This window comes from Acipenser ruthenus, chromosome 13 (genome assembly GCF_902713425.1).
Source record: "Acipenser ruthenus chromosome 13, fAciRut3.2 maternal haplotype, whole genome shotgun sequence".
In the NCBI taxonomy this organism is placed as follows: domain Eukaryota; kingdom Metazoa; phylum Chordata; class Actinopteri; order Acipenseriformes; family Acipenseridae; genus Acipenser; species Acipenser ruthenus.
The window spans coordinates 2,177,572-2,196,599 of record NC_081201.1 but is presented as its reverse complement, the minus strand read 5'-3'; the positions used below and the strand labels follow the sequence as shown (position 1 = coordinate 2,196,599).

The following is a 19,028-nucleotide window of genomic DNA, read 5'->3' as shown; positions in this document are numbered from 1 at the left end:
ACGGGTGCTAAGAACACCCCCCTTTTATACCAAACCCTTTATCTGAAGTGTTTTTTTTCCCTGTGTTTTTGATTGCAGCCACCTTTTTGCTATTGCAAATGTTTCTTACACAAAAATGATGGATGCCAAACGGAACCAATGCATTATAATCAGGTAATTTTTTTTTTTTTTCAATTGCTTGCTTCTTAAGTAGTATTTAACCACATGACAGCCTTGACGGTTGTGTAAGGAACCTAATTTGATGTAAGTTTCCATTTATTCCAATATTAAAAAGTCACACCCATATAGCTTAAACATTTATCATACAATGTTGTTCCAGACACAGAAAATACATCTCTTCTACACAAGCTCAAATGTACCCTACTTTACCACTTCTTCGTTCCTCTGTGTCCTGAGTTTGTTGAGCTGAAAAGCATCCTCCCACCTTGCAGCTAAGCTTGAGCACAGCGTTCTCAAGTGTGCTCACAATATCTGTTTAACCTTCCTTGACCCCTACAATTGACCCCTAATTGTTTAGCTGCCACGCCCATGTTTGTTTTGCAATGACCACACAAGGGCCAGATATAAAGTCAAGTGAATTAAATGTTGAAGTAAATTTATTAAACACAATGTCATGTTCATTTCCACAATGAGATGACATTGGGCACAGCACCTGTACAATGTTCATGCATAATATAGTTGAATTTCACACCTCAATGTTTGTGCAAAAAGGAAGCTCGGAAGCGACTAATCACAGTGTAACCGAAGTAGTGTCTTACAAAAGTGTACAGGGAGCTGAAACACCTACCTGCTGGGCTAAGAGGTTCATCAGTGTCCTTCATGTTTTGTTTGTGCTCCAGTGGTGAAAGTGGCTCTGGCAAGACAGAAGCCACGAAGCTAATCCTCCGGTACCTGGCAGCGATTCATCACAAACGCAACATCACACAACAGGTACTGCAGGACACCCTTCACACACAGTGGCCTGTTCAATGTTTTAATAAGCAAGCAATGCAGTTTCTGGGAAAGTGTAAACTAAAACGCTAAATCCATTCAGTACCGGGCTATCCATTTGCTTTCTTCTCAATGAAACTGTGTTTTCTGTTTTACCTGCTAAACGGGGAGCACTGTTAGCAATGAAGGGTTGCAATTTCTGAATGGCAGATTTGGTTGCCTTGCCTAGTGTTCTTCCATGTTGTTCGATATTGACATGCTGTTTGTATTAACTTATTTTCATTTTCCTTGCTTTACATGTGTTACCATACAGATTGAGGTAAGTCATTTTGAGTTTGATGCCGTGCACACACGTGTGCTTGTTTGCTTTGATATATTTAATGTTATATATTTAATCTCATCAGGTTTGGGCTTTTCTTGCATGTGGCATGTGATTGCTGTGCTGGTCTCTTGCAAGTCTATTAAAAGTTATCCGTAATGCATTTTAAACTCTGTCTGTTTGTTTGTTTGTTTGTACTAGATTCTTGAATCAACACCCTTATTGGAATCATTTGGAAATGCCAAAACTGTTAGGAACGATAACTCAAGCAGGTTTGGGAAATATGTGGAGATCTTTCTGGAGGAGTACGTTTATGTCTTTTTTTATCTTTTCGTGATAATCCACTGCTGTCTTTTATTACAGCGTTTTACAGAACTAAGGAATCTCCCTCGATTGCATCCGCCACCTTAACATGGTCATCCCAGGAGTATAGATTGACCAAATCAACCATTTGCACCCTGCAGTTTTACACAGCAGCTCTTAATTCTATTGAAATTTCATCTCGTGGAAAAGTATTGTGTATTGTGTTTCCTTCCTTTCCTTTTTAAGCTCCCTGTTACACGCCTTCACTAATCCATACACTCTATACATTGTTTGTATTTGACGTTGCCTTGCATTTTAAGCAATAATAATAATAATCTTGTACCTATGTCTGCATTGTTTCACACAGGGGAGTGATCAGCGGTGCCATAACCTCACAGTATCTTCTGGAGAAGTCTAGGATTGTATTTCAGGTAAGCATCATCACGTAAGATTCTCCATCGCAGCTCCTGTGATGAGCATGGACGGCCAAGAGTTCCACCAAGACAATGAGCAGGCTTAGCAGAGGAGAAGCACTGCTAACAGGCATCGTCCCAAACTCACGCGTATCGTATCCATTTCACAAAGACTTGTTTTATTGATGTACACAACTACACGTGAGACAACGGGCAGAAACACTAAACACCAAAGTCCAAAAGATAAGAAAAGAAATCACTTTCACAATTAAACAAGAATGAATTAAATCATTAGCAAGAAGATAACTATAAGGGATTCTTCCAAGGGATGCATTTAAAATTATTACTAAATGTTCACTGTTAGTGCCAGAGACTGTAGATACGTTTTTTTTTTAATTGCTTGTTAATGTTTTTCAGGCCAAAAATGAAAGAAACTACCACATTTTCTATGAGATGCTTGCAGGCCTTTCTGCTCAACAAAAACAGAAGTTGTGCATCCAGGAGGCAGAGACGTACTATTACCTCAACCAGGTGAGCCTCCTTGCACAGCCTCAGAAACCAACACGTTCCACTTGCATACCACATCTACAGCTACAGTGCTATGGTCAATTTGCTAGGAATTTCCGCAGGTTGCTTTTGTCATGATTATATACAAAGCACTTTACAACTTACCAAATTTACCTTGCTTGGAATTTTGTTTTTGTTTTTACTTTTAGGTTTACTTTTGGGCTCTGTGCATCATTTCTAAACTTCCGCCTCCTCTTTGTTTTGTTGTCTTTTCAATCAGGGAGGCAACTGTGAAATTGCTGGGAAGAGCGACGCTGAGGACTTCCGCAGGCTCCTGAGCGCGATGGAGATCCTGGGATTCGGTGCCGAGGACCAGAACAGTATCTTCAGGGTCCTGTCCTCCATCCTCCACCTCGGGAACATTTACTTTGAGAAATCTGAGGTAGATTTACATTGGTGTAGAGTATGAAACACGTCTCTGAGCCGTGGTGATGGTACCCAAGGCCCAGTTTAATTACATTATCTGAGAAATTTAAATGTAAATAGAAGTGAATGCATTGAATGTACTTGATGCACACATTTGAATGCCTTTTGATGTCTTATTTAAATCTTTAGAAAAAATTAAAAAAAAAAAAAAATTGCATTCTCTCTGTTTAATGCATTAATCAGTATTTCCCTGTAATGTTTCTCCCCCATATACAGTAAAAGTAAAGTGAACTTTGTACTGTGTTTGAGCATCAATTTCAAGCTTTAACTGTAGTGCATTTAAAAGGAGATATACAAGGGGTTTGCAGGACGACACTGTTGTGTTTGTGATGTCACAGGGTGACAATGCTGTGTTTGTGATGTCACAGGGTTGACTATTATGTTTGTGATGTCATAGAGCTGACACTGTTGTGTTTGTGATGTCACATGGTTGACTATATTGTGTTTGTGATGTCATAGAGCTGACACTGTTGTGTTTGTGATGTCGCAGGGTTAACTATATTGTGTTTGTGATGTCACAGATAGACTCCCAGGAGGTGGCGTCGGTGGTCAGTGCCCAGGAGATCCGCGCGGTGGCTGAACTTCTGCAGATCTCCCCAGACGGGCTGCAGAAGTCCATCACCTTCAAAGTAACTGTAAGTCTTTCTTTCAATAACAAATGCTTTATTTAAAACACGCAGGTTTCCTGCTATGCCCCAAGGAATGGCCTCCATACCAATTCATAGGCCAAAGTGATACATCTTCCAGTCTTCAATTGACCACTGCTGGCCTGCCTGTCTTGCACTGATTAGTAATTTTAATGAACCCCCTTTCTGAAATTCTAAGTGAGAGCTGTATCCATGCTGTCAGCTATAACATTGTTTTACACGACCCACGACTCTGATAAAGTACAGCTGGTAAACTGTGTTGCCCCTGACCCAGACACTGCCACCATAGACAGCACTGGTCTCTATCATTTTCTGAGCTGTCTGAAACTTGAAACAAATTGAACAGCTGATACATTTCAATTTGTCCATAGAACAACAGCAACAAAGGGCCCAAACAAAACAACAAATGATGCATATAAACTATGCATACCAATACCCAGGCTTGAATAACAAGCACAGTTAATTATAGCAGTTTACAGTGCTATGGAAATGGCTGTAATCTAATCAGGGGTTACCCTGAGCCTGCAGTACATCAACACTGAGTCAGAGCCAACAAGGTTTATCATTGCATCACATTAACACAGCACTCTAACTCACACTGCACAGTGAAGCTCTTTAATAGAAAAATAACATCATAATCCTATAAGGAACTGTTTTCAGCTTGTGTCCCTCCCCTCTTTGTGTGTACTTTCCTGGTTGTTGGAATTCTAGTTCATATTATATTGCCAATCTGATGGACCTTTTTTGTTTTCCTGTAGGAGACAATGAGGGAGAAAATCTTCACTCCCCTGACAGTGGAAAGTGCAGTTGATGCCAGGTAACCTGCGTTCTTCCCCACTTCCAATGGGACACATTTCAACTACTGTGTTGATATTGCCATAGAGTACATACCTCTCTCTCTCTCTCTCCCTCTCTCTCTCTCTCTCTCTCTCTCTCTCTCTCTCTCTCTCTCTCTCTCTCTCTCTCTCTCTCTCTCTGTCCTGTCCCCCCTCAGAGATGCCATTGCCAAGATCCTGTACTCACTTCTCTTCAACTGGCTCACAGATAAAATAAATCAAGTGGTGTACCCAAAGAACGAGGCTGTGTCTATCGCCATCCTCGACATCTACGGATTTGAGGTAAGAAGCATGACCTCCAGCAGGACTAATGGGTCCAGTTATTGATCTGCACAGTGGCACATATCAACACCCTCTCTGTGCTTGATGCAGAAATGCTTCATCTTTGTGTGAGACTTTGAAAGTCGGATTACTTCAGAAAGTTACCAACATGCTGTTGAATTATTAAAACACTTTTTTCCATCTATTCAGAGCTACGTTATGGAGAATTTTCCATGTGAGTTCAGATGAGCTGTCCTGCCCCCTCCTTGCTACCAATGGCCTTTTATCCATTGACCTTTTGACGCCTAACAAAAGTTTGCTGAAGTCAAAGATCCTCTCCTTCCAGAGCTGGTGATCAGCGCACACCTCCCCATGAATGTTTTATGACCAGCAAGGAATTGTTTCCTGCATACCTAAATCTGTCTGTGGCCATAAGCCTGCTTGGATCGTAGTCCACTGTGTGTTGTTGGAACATTTTGAATGAGCCCCTACATTTTCTTTTTGTTTTTAGGATCTCAGCTTGAACAGCTTTGAGCAGCTGTGCATCAACTATGCAAACGAGTACCTGCAGTTCTTTTTTAACAAGATTATCTTCAAGGAGGAACAGGTAAGCAGGTTGAGGTCCAGGGTAATACGAGACTCTTAGGAGAACTCAGAGACTGAAAGGGAGTCCCAGTCCTACTGAGGGGTGGCGAGGGGGGTGTGAAACCAAATAACTAAGTCATGTGAAAGGAGGTCAAAGAAATGGACAGATGCAAAAACATTCCTCTTATTGTTACATTTTCTGTCATTATCAGGATGAGTATACTAGAGAGCAGATCGACTGGAAGGAAATCTCCTTTAGTGACAACCAGCCCTGCATTGACCTTGTTGCCCAAAAGCCTTACGGGATCCTCAGGATTCTTGATGACCAGAGCTGTTTCCCCCAGGTCAGCTCCCCTCATGTTCATTCCTCAACGAATCAGCAGCAGTCATGGGATCCTTTCACTCTTGCAGCAGTCTAATTTCTATATGTTTCTCTAAACCAGGCGACGGACAACACCTTCCTTCAGAAGTGTCACTACCACCACGGCAGCAACCCCTTGTACTCCAAGCCAAAGATGCCTCTGCCTGAATTCACCATCAAGCATTTTGCTGGCAAAGTCACTTACCAAGTAATTCACAAGATTACTACTGTCCAGGTTTCCTGTGTGAGGTCGTGATCATTGTATGAGTACCTTTTACAAATTAAAGAAGGCCCATTACCAAGGCTATGCTAAGGAGCCATGGAGTAACTTAGTTAAGTGGCTGTAGAAGACAGTGGACATTTTAATTGAAAAACCACCCACCTATAACGGGTCAGCACCCTACAGAAATACAGCACATGCTAGGTATTGTCACTGCATTGGGATTCTCAGTAGTCATACTTCTTAAATATTCTACCTGATTTTAGTGCCAGGGGATGTAATCCGGATTTGTTGCTTAAACTGTACACTGAAGGACTAGGCCTGGATAGATGAGTATATTAGAATAGTCGGACAATCAAGCAAAACCGTCTTTCACAACTTGAGGTTCCTGTGCAATGTTGCTTCTTACCTTAATGAGATCTGCAGCTACGTGTAATGTCAAGGTGTTTGTTTTCACTCATTTCTGTGTTTTAGGCTCACAAGTTCCTGGATAAGAACCACGATCAGGTCCGTCAGGATGTTCTGGAGCTCTTTGTCAGCAGTAAGAACAAGGTGGGATCACATGCAAAGCAGCAATCACTTTCTAAAGGCTGCGCTTATTGAGGCCTGGATCTAGTTTTGAGCATGTCTAAATGCGGTTCAGCTCAACTGCTGCTTTGTGTATGTGGGTGAACTTCTTCAAGCTGTAGGTCATCTGTAGCAGTATTCTAGCATGAAATATGTTCTTCATAAGCCAGTGCTTCAGCTTCCGAGATGGGAAAGTTGGAAATGTTTTTTGTTCCACCAGGATTGGGGTCAATTCCTTTTTTTTCAATTCCAATTCCTTTTGTAAAATCAATTCTCAATTCCAATTCCCTTTTAATCAATTTCAATTCCAGTTCCTTCAAACGAATTCAATTGGAGGACTTGGAATTGGAATTGGAATTGGAATTGGAATTGGAATTGGAATTGGAAGTGGAAATGGAATTGGAATTGGAATTGGAATTGGAATTGGAATTGGAAATGGAAGTGGAATTAGAATTGGAAAAAAAAGAATTGTGACCCCCAACCTTGGTCTCCACTGCCCTTAGATGGTGGCAAACCTGTTCTCGAACCACAGGCACACCCTGAGCCAGCAGAAGAACATCATGAGCAAGAGCAGCACCATCACCCGCCGTTACCAGGCCCCCACCGTGGCAGCCAAATTCCAGCAATCGCTCCTGGAGCTTGTGGAGAAAATGGAGAGGTGGGGACTGGCAATCACTCCTGCACTAGCCTTGGCTGTACTTGCTGTCAAGATTATATGCATTGTAAGTCTTTTTAATTTAAAAAAAATATACCACCGAGTCCAGCTAGAAGGGAACTGGTACTAAAATTCTGTATAAGGGAAAGGAGATTTCATCAGCTTCTGCCCTCCTTTTCCCCTGTAACAATCCCAGAAACATTTATACGTAAACCATAATGGTTTGTGCTAGTCTCACCATAGTAGTGACTTAGGATAGGGTTAAAGTTTAGTTTTGTGTTCTTTTATAACAAATTCATTTTGTACTTCCAGGTGCAGTTCTTTCTTTGTGCGCTGTATCAAGCCAAACAATAAAAAGGTACCTTTCCATCTTCGATTAATTCATTTTTTTTATGGTATGTCTATGTTCAGTGCACAATATCATTGCCCACCTTGCCAGTATAACTATTCACCATTCTCTACCAGGAGCCAAGCCTGTTTGAAACAGAAGTTGTTAGCACCCAGCTGCGCTACTCTGGCATCATGGAGACCATCCGGATCAGGAAGGAAGGCTATCCTGTCCGGGTCCCATTCCAGACCTTCATAAACCGGTCAGTGCACTGAAGAGAGTGAGGGAACGAGATCCCTGCTGGCATCTGGAGCTCTCATTTAGCTGCTGTAATGTGCTCCTACCTTTTTGTCTTGGTAAATTTACTAAGTGAGGATTATACTGTAGCTGCTAATTATCTTTAATCACCTTGCCTGCAGAGTCAATTGTATTCTGAGTTTTATCTCTTTTTAGTTTTTTGCTGTAATAACTCTCTAAGGGGTGTCAAAGTTCTACCTTGGTTCCTTCAGGGCTTTGACATGAACTTCGGACTGGATTGCGTTTTTGGTAAAGAAATGTACAGTATTATGCCGAACATGCCTGCCAGGTTATCAGATTCTCACACGCTTTCAACGAACAGGGGGTCAGTGGAACAAAGCCTGACCTTCCCTGTTCTCTCCCGGCAGGTACAAGTCTCTTCTGGGGTCGAAGCAGGAGATCCTGCCAGACGGAGAGAGCTGTGCAGCGATGCTCAAGATGCTGTGTCCGGTCAAAAAAGGGATGTACCAAGTTGGGGTCAGCCAGGTGGGTAAATACCCCAAAATAAAACGCTGCTGATGCAATTACTTTGTGGCTTTTATATACAACGAGCCAGATTCTCTTTCTGAAAACAATGTTGCAAACTCCAGTGTGGACCTAGTTTTCTATTTAACTGCTTGCCATGGTAACTTGTGGATGTGGGTACTGTCCGCTAGTTCAAGGAAATGAAGGGGAATCAGAACTGATGAAGATTTCTGTATAATGAGGAGAACATGCAAATACACAATGTTAGGAGATAGCTCAGTTATTTTTATTCTGCAGCTGATATACTTAAATACTTCCAGACTTCTGTTTGAATTATGAATGGCTTCAATAACCTCAGATAAAGGATACAGGGCTGGAGTAGTCACTGGCTTACCCACGGCGATTTCAATCCTCAGCCAATGCTACTGAGCCAGCGGTAGACAGGGCTATTACCCAGGCAATACAAGAATTAAAGCACGGTTAGCATGGCAGTAAACAGAACTGGTACCCAGCTGGGGTGCGGTTAGGAATAGGATAACAGAATAAAATATTGTATTGCGTAAACCAGTCTTTTGCATGTATAGACATGCTGCTGCGAGGCTTGGCTGCCCAGTGGCTCTGTGCTCAGTGTGTAAGGTGTCCTGTTCGCCTGTCTGTTGTCAGTTCTTCATGAAAGAGGAATTGCACCAGCTCTTGGAGAGCAAGCGTGACCGTGTCCTCCACGTGGCGGCGCTCACGCTGCAGCGCTACACACGCATGTTCCTGGTGAGGAGGCAGTACCAGTCCTTGCGCAGGAAGATCATCAGACTGCAGGCTCACTCCCGGGGGTGCATGACCAGGTACGAGACAGAGCAGAGAGGAGTCAGGGTACTGCAAAGCAAAGTGCTACATATAGATGTATATATAATGCATAAGCCCAGCATGTTATTCATCCACATTTTCACATTTTACATACACACATTTTTATTTGATTTTTAGAATTTTTTGTAACAGTTTATGTGAACTCTCTTGGGTAGGTAAAGTTTCCCTGATAAAACATATAGCATGGCCTATATGATAACCTTATGCATGATAATATAGTATAGCATAGATTGGACACTTACTGTAACATGGTACAGTTATAGATGCAGTGATGAAGGGGATATTTAAAACAAATGCTATTGATTGATTGATTATATTTTTGATGCTTAGACCTGGTAGATAAAGACTTTAAAACTGTGTTATTTGTGTGCGTGTTTGTGTTTGTTCAGAAAACGTTTTGTGAAAATGAAAGCGAACCTGATCAAGTTCCGCTCCCTAATCCACATGTACGTAAACCGCAAGAGATACATCAAGGTAGGCTGTGTTACTGATATCTTCGTAAAGCTTTCTGGGGAGTGACTGGCATGTGGTGTGTAGAGGGGTGGGGTTAAGGTTAGAGGTGAAGTTAGGGTTAAGGTTCATTTTAAAATAAGGTTAAGATAAAAGTTAAGATGCTATTTCACCAGCTTCCAGTCTGACGCTCGCATTCCCCTGCTGCAGGGTACAGAAAAGTGAACACCCTGCATACAAAATGTATGTCTGTGAATCTGTTATTGATCTAGTATTTGCATTCTCTAGATGAAGGAAGAAGCTCGCAGATGCGCAGAAGAAGAGCAGAAGCAAATTGAAATGGTAACGACACTGTGCACTGTGCACAACCTTGGGGCCGATCAGTAAACTATTGTGAATGGAGCAAAAAGGACTTATCCATTGTGATTCATGAAAGTATTTTTTTACTGTTGTGATTGCAATGGATTAATACCTTCAACCTGTTTATAAAACAGTCTTATAGCTTACAAAGCTTGCAGTACATTTCCATTTGCAAAAGGCACACGGCAACCAACAAATTAGACTAACAAGGCTATTCAACAGTGCAATTGGATTTACACAGTGGCCTTAATGGAACACCTCGCCCAGGTGCAGCACGTGATTACCAGGAAGTAGAAAATGATCAATAAGCCTGTTACATGTGTCTCAGTTTTATATTTGCGATTCGAGATTCTGGTATCATAAGCCTCCTGTGCACTCACACACGAGAACACATCAGCAGCGGCATGGTTCTAACAGCTGCTCTTTTTTCCCTTTTGGCTCAGGAGCTGACAAAGAGAGAAGTTGTCAACGTGACACACTTGGTCATTCCAGCAGAGCTAGGAGGTTTACTGCAGGCCGTGGCAGGTAAACAGCCTTGTGTCTCGACATCGTTTAACAAGAAGGACTGGGTCTCTCTTCAATGCCAGTAGAGTGGCGCTACACCGGCAGGGCAATGGTTCTGTACTATGCAGTAACAGCAGCACAATGGTGTGAAACATTGGTAGAGTGGCACTGGTTGCACAGCGTGGTTCATTGTTTTCTCATTGTTGGTCCGGCACGAATGGGTAATAGTCAAGTAGCAAAGGATTTAGATTTTTCTAACTTATCTGATGTCATCTTCTTTCTGTCCTCCAGGTGAGAAAGAAGTCCATTCGGATTGTCTGGCCCTGGTGCAGGCTCCCAACGTGCAGGAGGAGTCCCAGCTTACACTGCCCCTGGATATCAACAACTACCCCATCTCCAAATACGTGCAGGTGCACTTTAAGGTGAGGTGAATAAAGCTGGCATTCTTCTACTGTGCCTGTAGGCATTTGCAGGTTTCCTAACTCATTGGCTGTAGACCATTACTGTTGACAAGCAAAACTGGGGTAAACAGCTATGAATAGGGGGTACATAACTGGAGCATGATCAGAGATTTGTGTAACGCTTTAAAATAATGGCCCCAAATTCATAATAAATTCTGACTGAATACCACAGGAATAAAACCTGAATATCCTATGTGCTTCCTCTGAGTTCAGAAGTAATTCATTTTGAATTCAGCCCCTGTTAATTCATGTGGATTTAATTTCATAATCCTTAGCAACAAATTATGTTGATCACATGTATAAAGCATGCATTCATGCATGAATGAACACTTCTCACACCTTGGTGGGTGAGTAAGAGGGTATGAATTCATCGTGATTTTAAGCCTTGTACACGTGATGTGTATTATGGACTTATTCAATCAAACTTGCATTAGCAGAAGAGTTAAAAACATCTATATGCTCTTTATTCAAAACACATCTGAGAGGTTTGATTGAATGCTGCTGTAGAACAGGGGTTATCGAATCCCCCCTCAGTCGGTTTGGGTACAACACCATGTCATGTATAACCTCAGCTGTTTTGGTGTTTCGTCTTCATGGTTTGCCTTACAGGAGCCTTACTTTGGTATGCTGACAGCCCCCCTCGAATCCCCTTTGTCCCATGTGGAGGATGATCTCAAGCAGGAAGCCGTGGATGTCTTTATCATGGTTGGTGTTCAATACTTTCACCTTTCACAGGGACCAGGTCGAGTCTTACCCACTGCAAACTGTTGCCTTCTTCATGGGTCTAGAAGCAGTTAGCGTAGCTGCCCCTTATTGGATTTTTAGAGCCTTTAACATGACTGTGATGTTTATCATTGGAAATGTTATATTTGTTGACTATCTAAAATACACAAATAGATTCTTGTTGTATGCATCATTTGGAGCACACATTAAACTGAAACAATGTATTTGTTTTGTATGTCTTGGAACTGGTTTGCATGAATTGCAAACAATGCCAAAACCATATTCTTTGTCCTTTTATATTATCTTATTCTAGATACCCTTATAAAATGTTCACTGCAGTATATTATGATAAATGCATGGTAAGTGTATAGTGAAAGAGCAGAGATGTTAAATCACAGATAAGCATAGGAAAGCATGATAAACTGCAGACTTACTATGCAAATGTACTGTGGTGATCCCTTGTACAGACAGTCACAGATATGTGATAAACTCCAGTGATTGCTGCCTCTTGTTGAAGGTCCTGCGGTTTATGGGGGACCCTCACCTCAATGGTGCTCAGGAGAACCTGTTTGGGAACTACATCATTCAAAAGGGGCTGTCCACTCCGGGGTTACGGGACGAGATCCTCTCTCAAATAGCCAATCAGGTCTGGAAGAACACCAACAACGTCAATGCCGAGCGAGGCTGGCTCCTATTGACTGGCTGCCTGAGTGCCTTTGCACCATCTCCTAAACTGGAAAAATGCCTTCTCAAGTGAGATCTTTGTCTTTCCTCTGAGTCACTTTGTTGTTTTAGCCACAATGCCGAACGCTTTTCCTGCCTGCTCCCCAATGGAACTGGGTCCCAACATGCTTTCTTGGTTCTCTTCATCCTTCAGGTATGTCTCAGATCACGCCTATGATGGATACAAGTCTGTTTGCCAGCACAGGCTGATGCAGGCTATGCAGAAGTCCCAGTATAGCCCGGGGGCAGCAAGGACCTATCCCCTTACTCTGCTGGAGTGGACAGCCAATAGGAAGAGGGCTAGCATGGTCCTGCAGGTGTACTGCTTTGATGGTGAGTGCAGCAGAGTTCCATCATTGTGACCTCATTCTACTGCATCACACTGATCAAACCATCAGAGATCAGCCTCACTCTCAACTATTCAGGCTAGACCGATATACAACACCAGCAGTCAAGCATGTATCCTTTCAGATAAACCAGTTTGCAATTTCAATGATCAAAATACTGCATTTGTGGGGCTCCTGAGTGGTGCATCTGGTAAAGGCAGATAGCCAGTAAATAGCTTAAGAAAAGGATTGTGTTACCAAAAGTCTTGTCTTCCTGTTGTGTAGTAAAACGTAGTTATTTTTTTTCATTTGTGTTTTCATCAGTTCTCTCCAAATGGGTAGTTGATAAATGTCTCTGTGCCCCTGTGTGTTTCTGCTCTTCCTCCAGGTGAGAACTTCTTGGGTCCAGTTCACTCCTGGACCACAGGAGAGGAGCTGGCAGGAGATATACTCCGGCACAGGTACGACTTCAACGAGGTTCTGCCGCGTGTTATTCCCTGGCAATGTCTTCTGAGGAGGTGTCTGCTGTTAAAGATAGCCCTGCACCTTGCATATAGGCTTGTTGTGTTTGAGTCACCCTTATCAGATCTGTATGGCTCGGGTTACCATATGACTTTGTGTACACTAGGACAGTGCAGGTGCGTGGCTAAATATGTGAACTTGCCTCGCGCACTGAATGCATGCCTGCCACAGGACTGCCCTGGGTCCTAAACCCTGCTATGTACAAACGGGGATTGCAGTAATCGCATACCAGCCATGAATTGGGTCATCCAGAACCTACCTGGACTTCTTTTAATGGCATTCAGTGGTGGTCTTGGTGCAGGGTTAACTATGCTCAGCTGGGTGGTTTTGCAGTTTTTCCCCATGCTTTTCCTGTGCTCAGTAGTAGCAGATGGATTGCTCTGAATTGCAGGGCAGTCTCGGAGGGCTGGAGAGGCTGGTCAGTCTGCATGAAGGAACAGAGTCAGTGGGCAGAGCTGGCCGGGCACGACTACGTCATGGATCTGATTTCAGATCTGGAGTTAATGACCGACTTCCCCAAACAGAAATCCTACTTCCTCATCTCCGCGGAGGGCCAAGCCAGAGCCAGATCCAACGGCAAAGTGTAAGTGTTTGTGTTAACGTTCGGTACGGCTAAAAACGCAATGACACATATGAGCGTTCGAATCTAAACATATATATATACTGGCATCATTGTTTGTTTGTTTTCAATCTCAGCCTGTATCTAAGACATAGTTTATATTTTAAGTTATTGTATTATGCATGGGTTTTACAGTCCATGAACAGTATGGAAACATGCCACAGAAAGGGCAGGGATGACCATGGGTATTGACGACGGAACTGTGGAAAACACTGAGGTGTAATTGCTGTCTTTAAATCCTAGCATTGTGTTTGGAAATGGCTTTGAATCTGATGAGGACACCCTCATGCCCCAGGCTGTGAGAGCCAGCGCCATGCCGTCTTCCAGCCTGCCAGATGGATACTACAGCCGTGGTGAGTATGAGTGTGCCAGCCTAGAGCACTGCTTCAGATGTGCCCTGGAATACAGAGAGGTAAAGACTGGGCAGCGCTTTGGATCAAGGGTTACAGGTAAGGGCAAATGTGGAAAAAAAATACTTTTTGTCGCTCTTGTTGCCAGTAGACTTGGACACATTCAGCGAGCCTCCTTCTCAGAAGGGAATGGACCGCTACCTCGACAGCCTGTTTGATCCAGTCTTGTCGTCTGGAAACGGGGTAAGAGAAATCACCCACTTCCTCCACATCAAAGTGTCCTTATTTATAGTTATGGTGGATGAAGTGAAACAGCCCTTCATACTTCATAACCGCTGGCACTGGCGATGTGTAAATGTGCATATTAAACAATGAAAGCTGCCTGGCCTCCCCGTGTATCACTTGCTGGTCACTTGATCCTGTTTGTATCAGAATTTGCATGTATCAGATGTGTTCTATCAGCAATAGGCCCTGATAGTGAAACAGGGGGATTGGGTTTCTGAATAACATTATTTATCACCACGTGGGTGTTAATGCCCAGGTAAATGCAGCTACTAGGAATGCAAATTGAAGGTGAATATATGACATGTTGATATACAACCTTTCTGATGCATGACAGAAGGGCTTGATTCCTTTCATCATTTTTCTTCTTAGTATTTTACAATTTTAATAGTTTTATTCCATTTAGAAAAAATATCTTTGACTTTGCATTTTTTTCAGTGCCTTAATTGATCTCTCTTATACATACACATCACAACCCCTGTGAAGTTACAATATTTTTGAGACACCTGTATAAGAGTGCATGCTGCTGTTAGAAGGTAGAAGGTATTTACAGGAAGATGATCACATTCCCTGGAGCTGACTTCCCTTCTCCAGCCTCAGGCTCCCACTCCATGCTGTATTTCTTTCCCCACAGGACCTGGAAAAGCCGTCCACTATGTCTACCAGGATGAAGGGGGGAGGCAAGGTTGGTGGCAGGACCAGGGACTGGGAGCAGCCCAATACCACTGGCCCTGCTCCCTCTGGGCAGCCCACAGGTCAGTGTGCTTCCATTCGCACGCCACTTCTCCTCTGCTTCCCTGTGCGCTGAGCTAAATAATAAATGGCAGGCAAACCAGTATAAAGTAACACAGGTAGAGCTTTCACTGCCTGCTGCTCATTATATAGCGGTTGTTTACATGAAGCACTTTTACTGCTTTAGTCTGTGATATTAGGGATCATTTTGTTGCTTTGGCTTGGGCAGGATTTTTTCATAGTTACCAGATGGCAAATAAGTAATACTGTAAGGCATTTATTCTCTGCATTTTTAAAACTGTGTGTAACCACCTACTTTATTTAAATAGACTTTGGTAGAACTTTAGATAAGAGTTTATGAATAGCTCTGTAATTGCATGGTAATACAGTGTAATACAGTACTAGAATTGGCACTGCTCCATCAGTAGTTACCATGTAAGAACTGGAAATGTTGCTAGTTACCTTTTTATTTAAGTGTTTGGAATTGTTTATTAAGAACAGTAGTTTATACAATGTCCTAACATTAAAAGAAACCACATGATTGCAGAATTTTATTTCAATTAAGTAAAGAATGAATGCTGTTAGGGGTCTTTTAGGTACTGTAGCTTTTGGATAAATTCTCTTCCTTTTTAAAGATGTTTTGGGTTCCTTCGATTCCTATTTGAGTTTTGATCAGTGCATCAGTTCTCCTTTCTTCCTAGTAGTGCCAGTGATGTCAGTGATGGGAGGGATGATGCCCGGGATGCAGGCAATGCCCATCATGCCAACATTCCCTAACACACCAGGTAACAGTGGAACATTCCCTAACATGCCAGGTAACAGTGGAACATTCCCTAACATGCCAGGTAACAGTGGAACATTCCCTAACATGCCAGGTAACAGTGGAACATTCCCTAACATGCCAGGTAACAGTGGAATTACTGGAAACCTGCCAAACAGGGCATTTTAACATGGCTTCCCAAGTTCAAATAGGTGTGAGTGTGCAGTAAAATATTCTATACAGAGGGTGGTTGTTATGTTTGAACTTACTTTTAAATAGTTAACTATTTCTTCTTTTCTTCTTCAGGCTTGGATCAGTCCCTACTGGGACAGCAACAAGCCTTCATCAACCAGCAAGCTTTGATGCTGGTGAGTGTCTTATTACTTCAGCCTATCCCTTGGTTGTCTGAATAGTTCTCACACATGCACAGAGATCTCATCGTGATATTACCATCCCCAAGTAGCTTGAATGCGCAAATAAAACCCTGCTGCGTACCGAATCATTAGGCGACGTCACATTGACTTTTTACTGTAGATTTTGAAAAATGGCAGGTGAAAAATATCAAACGCATGTTTCATAAACCAAAAACATACACACTCAGCCTTCAACAGACTTGCTTTATAAACCAGTAAATAAATGGTATTGATGTACGCAGTAAGATTCAGCATTGGCTCAGAGTTTAACTTGTCTTGTTTTCCCAGGCCCAGCAGATGACTATGCAAGTCATGGCTCTCCAGCAGCAGATGACCAGTCCGCTGTCCAGTCCTGTCAGCAGCTACCCCACCAGCCCACTCTTCCAGTTCCCCTACAGCACCTCCGCAGTGCCCCCCCTCCCCAGGGCTGCAGTGCCAGCTCCGGTGGGTCAATCCGTCCCATTGGAGAGTGGATTAAAGTACATGCTGTTCTCCTGCAGGGATTCATTTGAATTACAGAACTGCCTTTATGAATTCAGCTTCCTCACAGTGTTCCAAGTGATAAGCCTTTTGTGGGGTACTTATGATTTGTAAACACAATTAACTGTTAGGATTTGGGGAAAAAAAGTTATAATTTCAATTAATTAACACATTCTCAGTGCACATACCTAGTCAATAGACATGGAGCTGGAGTAATGTTCACATGTACCTATTGTTTTTTTAATATTCATCCAAAGCAAGTCATAGGAACTTAATGTGTTTGTTTTATTGTTTGTTACAGAATAAACCACCAAGATCTACCCATGCCAAACCAGTAGCCTTCCCAGCCCCCAGTAAGGAGAAGCCAGCCGTCAAGTCCAGTAAGCAGCTAATAATAATAATAATAATAATCATAATAATAATCCCATATGGAAAGAGTGTGTACAGTATTTTCAATATATTTATAATGTATGATTTCATAACTGTGTTTAACTAGGTGGATCAGATGTTAAGAATCCATGTTATTTTTTTTGTTAATAAGCTCCTGCCTCCTCCGGTCCCCCCCGCGTCGCCCCAGCACAGGAGCCTGTGAGTCACATGGTCGTTAACTCTGAACCCTTCCCGGAGCCGAGTCACAACATCAAGGACATCATCAAGCAGTACCAGCCACCCGCTCCGCACAGCAACAAGCTAGTCAGGTCAGACCGCTGGTCCAGACATGGAGCCATTCACTTATCAAGCAGCCATTGAAGCGTGCAGCCACGTGTGTGTCTTCCTTTTAAACCAATAGATTTCCAATGCTGGTGTGATCAAACAAAAGTGCCACAATGGGTCACAATTGTCTTTCAGCAGTACTTCAAACTCATTCCCCTATTTGCAATGGACTCAGTTTCGGGATGTTTGCTCCTGATGCCATTGTGTTACGTCATTAAATAGGACAGTAGGTCTGAGCACAGTGATATTCCCTGTGTTTAAACTTCTGCGGCTATGAGATAGCTGGGTTTCCCATTGTTCGTCATGCCGTGCCCACCGTTTAAACACAGATGTAGTGGATATAGGAAGCTGTTTCAGCTCCACTGCGTTCTCTCGTTCTTGCAGAAAGGAGCCTGGGAAGGTGTTTGTGAAGAAGCTTGATCCCCACGATGAAGCCATGTTGATCTTGAAGCAGCAGATGCCTCCTCAGACACAACAGGTACTTGTGAACCTGGACTTCGAATATAATTCTTAAAACAAAATCTACATTTGTCTAGCAAATATTTTTCATAGAAATATCTTTGCAGCTTATTTTAAAAACAGATCACCCCATTGAAAAAAAGGTGCTATACAACAACTGAAATGATATAGATTATTGCAATAAGGCACTTATAATGCCTTTATGATATAGAATGGTTATCTACAGTATATTGAGCATTGCTTGGAAATGGGACTTGACATGGCCTCAGTCTGTGTGACCCTATACTATGATTTGGACTTGCTAAATGCATTGATGACAGCAGGGTACTGTATATGTTGCTAAATGCATTGCTGAATATTTGCTAAAGGGAGGGCTAATAAGTTTGATGAGGATATTATTAAGAGTCTTTGTGATCATTTGGACTGGCCATACTGTATTTATGCTCATCATCATTGTATCAGTGGGTGTATTAAGTAAGTGAGCCGCTCAGAGCAGCTCAGTGAACGAACGCACTCAATGGCATGCTCAGTCCCGCTCCCCCTGAGGAGCTCAGAGCTACAGAGCGGATTTCATCAGTGAGCGGAAAAATTCTCAGTTACTTAACGCACCCAGTATGTAATGAAAAGGGTTGAACCCCTGCACCTCTTACCAGCTCTCCCTCATTAATTACCAGAAGAAGGCCCCTGATGCTACTCCTGCTGCCCCCCCTGTCGCCAGCCCTGCCTCTCGCCCTGTCGCCCGCCCTGCTGCCAGCCCTGCTCCTCGCCCTGCCACTCGCCCTGCTGCCAGCCCTGCCGCCCGCCCCTCTGTTGCCACAGACAAGGGATCCCAGGAAATGGTTGCCAAGTTGAAACCTGTCACCAGTACCAAGCTAAAGAAAGCCACGCCCCCAGTGCCAGCAGGGTCTGCACAGAGCTCCTCCACCACGGCAGGTAAGTGATGTGAGCAAAACAACCACAGGATCACTGCAGTGACAGCAATAATAGTCACATACAACACTGAGGGCTTGCTATCTCCTTGTCTTCAGAGCCCCAGAAGAATTACTGTGTGGTTCACAGTATCCCTGCAGTCTGCGTTCTAAAAAGTGGTTTGTGTGTCCGTCCCTGAC

General features: G+C 43.0%; 1 protein-coding gene across 1 annotated transcript in view; it reads left to right on the top strand.

Moving 5' to 3' along the window:
• The window catches only part of LOC117418325 (unconventional myosin-XV-like), a 45,457-nt gene that overhangs the window by 14,811 nt on the left and 11,618 nt on the right, over positions 1 to 19,028 (top strand). Inside the window, exons 5-42 of the mRNA XM_059035294.1 lie at positions 79 to 153; positions 840 to 930; positions 1,244 to 1,249; positions 1,451 to 1,554; positions 1,920 to 1,983; positions 2,383 to 2,496; positions 2,753 to 2,914; positions 3,480 to 3,593; positions 4,364 to 4,422; positions 4,600 to 4,723; positions 5,214 to 5,309; positions 5,500 to 5,631; positions 5,731 to 5,856; positions 6,343 to 6,420; positions 6,939 to 7,093; positions 7,403 to 7,448; positions 7,556 to 7,680; positions 8,084 to 8,201; positions 8,844 to 9,019; positions 9,431 to 9,515; positions 9,780 to 9,833; positions 10,295 to 10,376; positions 10,647 to 10,777; positions 11,426 to 11,521; positions 12,057 to 12,292; positions 12,417 to 12,595; positions 12,977 to 13,049; positions 13,502 to 13,693; positions 13,973 to 14,082; positions 14,231 to 14,322; positions 14,996 to 15,116; positions 15,795 to 16,037; positions 16,160 to 16,221; positions 16,555 to 16,710; positions 17,048 to 17,126; positions 17,288 to 17,444; positions 17,845 to 17,938; positions 18,594 to 18,852. Of these exons, the coding sequence (XP_058891277.1) occupies positions 79 to 153; positions 840 to 930; positions 1,244 to 1,249; positions 1,451 to 1,554; positions 1,920 to 1,983; positions 2,383 to 2,496; positions 2,753 to 2,914; positions 3,480 to 3,593; positions 4,364 to 4,422; positions 4,600 to 4,723; positions 5,214 to 5,309; positions 5,500 to 5,631; positions 5,731 to 5,856; positions 6,343 to 6,420; positions 6,939 to 7,093; positions 7,403 to 7,448; positions 7,556 to 7,680; positions 8,084 to 8,201; positions 8,844 to 9,019; positions 9,431 to 9,515; positions 9,780 to 9,833; positions 10,295 to 10,376; positions 10,647 to 10,777; positions 11,426 to 11,521; positions 12,057 to 12,292; positions 12,417 to 12,595; positions 12,977 to 13,049; positions 13,502 to 13,693; positions 13,973 to 14,082; positions 14,231 to 14,322; positions 14,996 to 15,116; positions 15,795 to 16,037; positions 16,160 to 16,221; positions 16,555 to 16,710; positions 17,048 to 17,126; positions 17,288 to 17,444; positions 17,845 to 17,938; positions 18,594 to 18,852 (4,466 nt within the window). The remainder of the gene's footprint in view (positions 1 to 78; positions 154 to 839; positions 931 to 1,243; positions 1,250 to 1,450; positions 1,555 to 1,919; positions 1,984 to 2,382; positions 2,497 to 2,752; positions 2,915 to 3,479; positions 3,594 to 4,363; positions 4,423 to 4,599; positions 4,724 to 5,213; positions 5,310 to 5,499; positions 5,632 to 5,730; positions 5,857 to 6,342; positions 6,421 to 6,938; positions 7,094 to 7,402; positions 7,449 to 7,555; positions 7,681 to 8,083; positions 8,202 to 8,843; positions 9,020 to 9,430; positions 9,516 to 9,779; positions 9,834 to 10,294; positions 10,377 to 10,646; positions 10,778 to 11,425; positions 11,522 to 12,056; positions 12,293 to 12,416; positions 12,596 to 12,976; positions 13,050 to 13,501; positions 13,694 to 13,972; positions 14,083 to 14,230; positions 14,323 to 14,995; positions 15,117 to 15,794; positions 16,038 to 16,159; positions 16,222 to 16,554; positions 16,711 to 17,047; positions 17,127 to 17,287; positions 17,445 to 17,844; positions 17,939 to 18,593; positions 18,853 to 19,028) is intronic.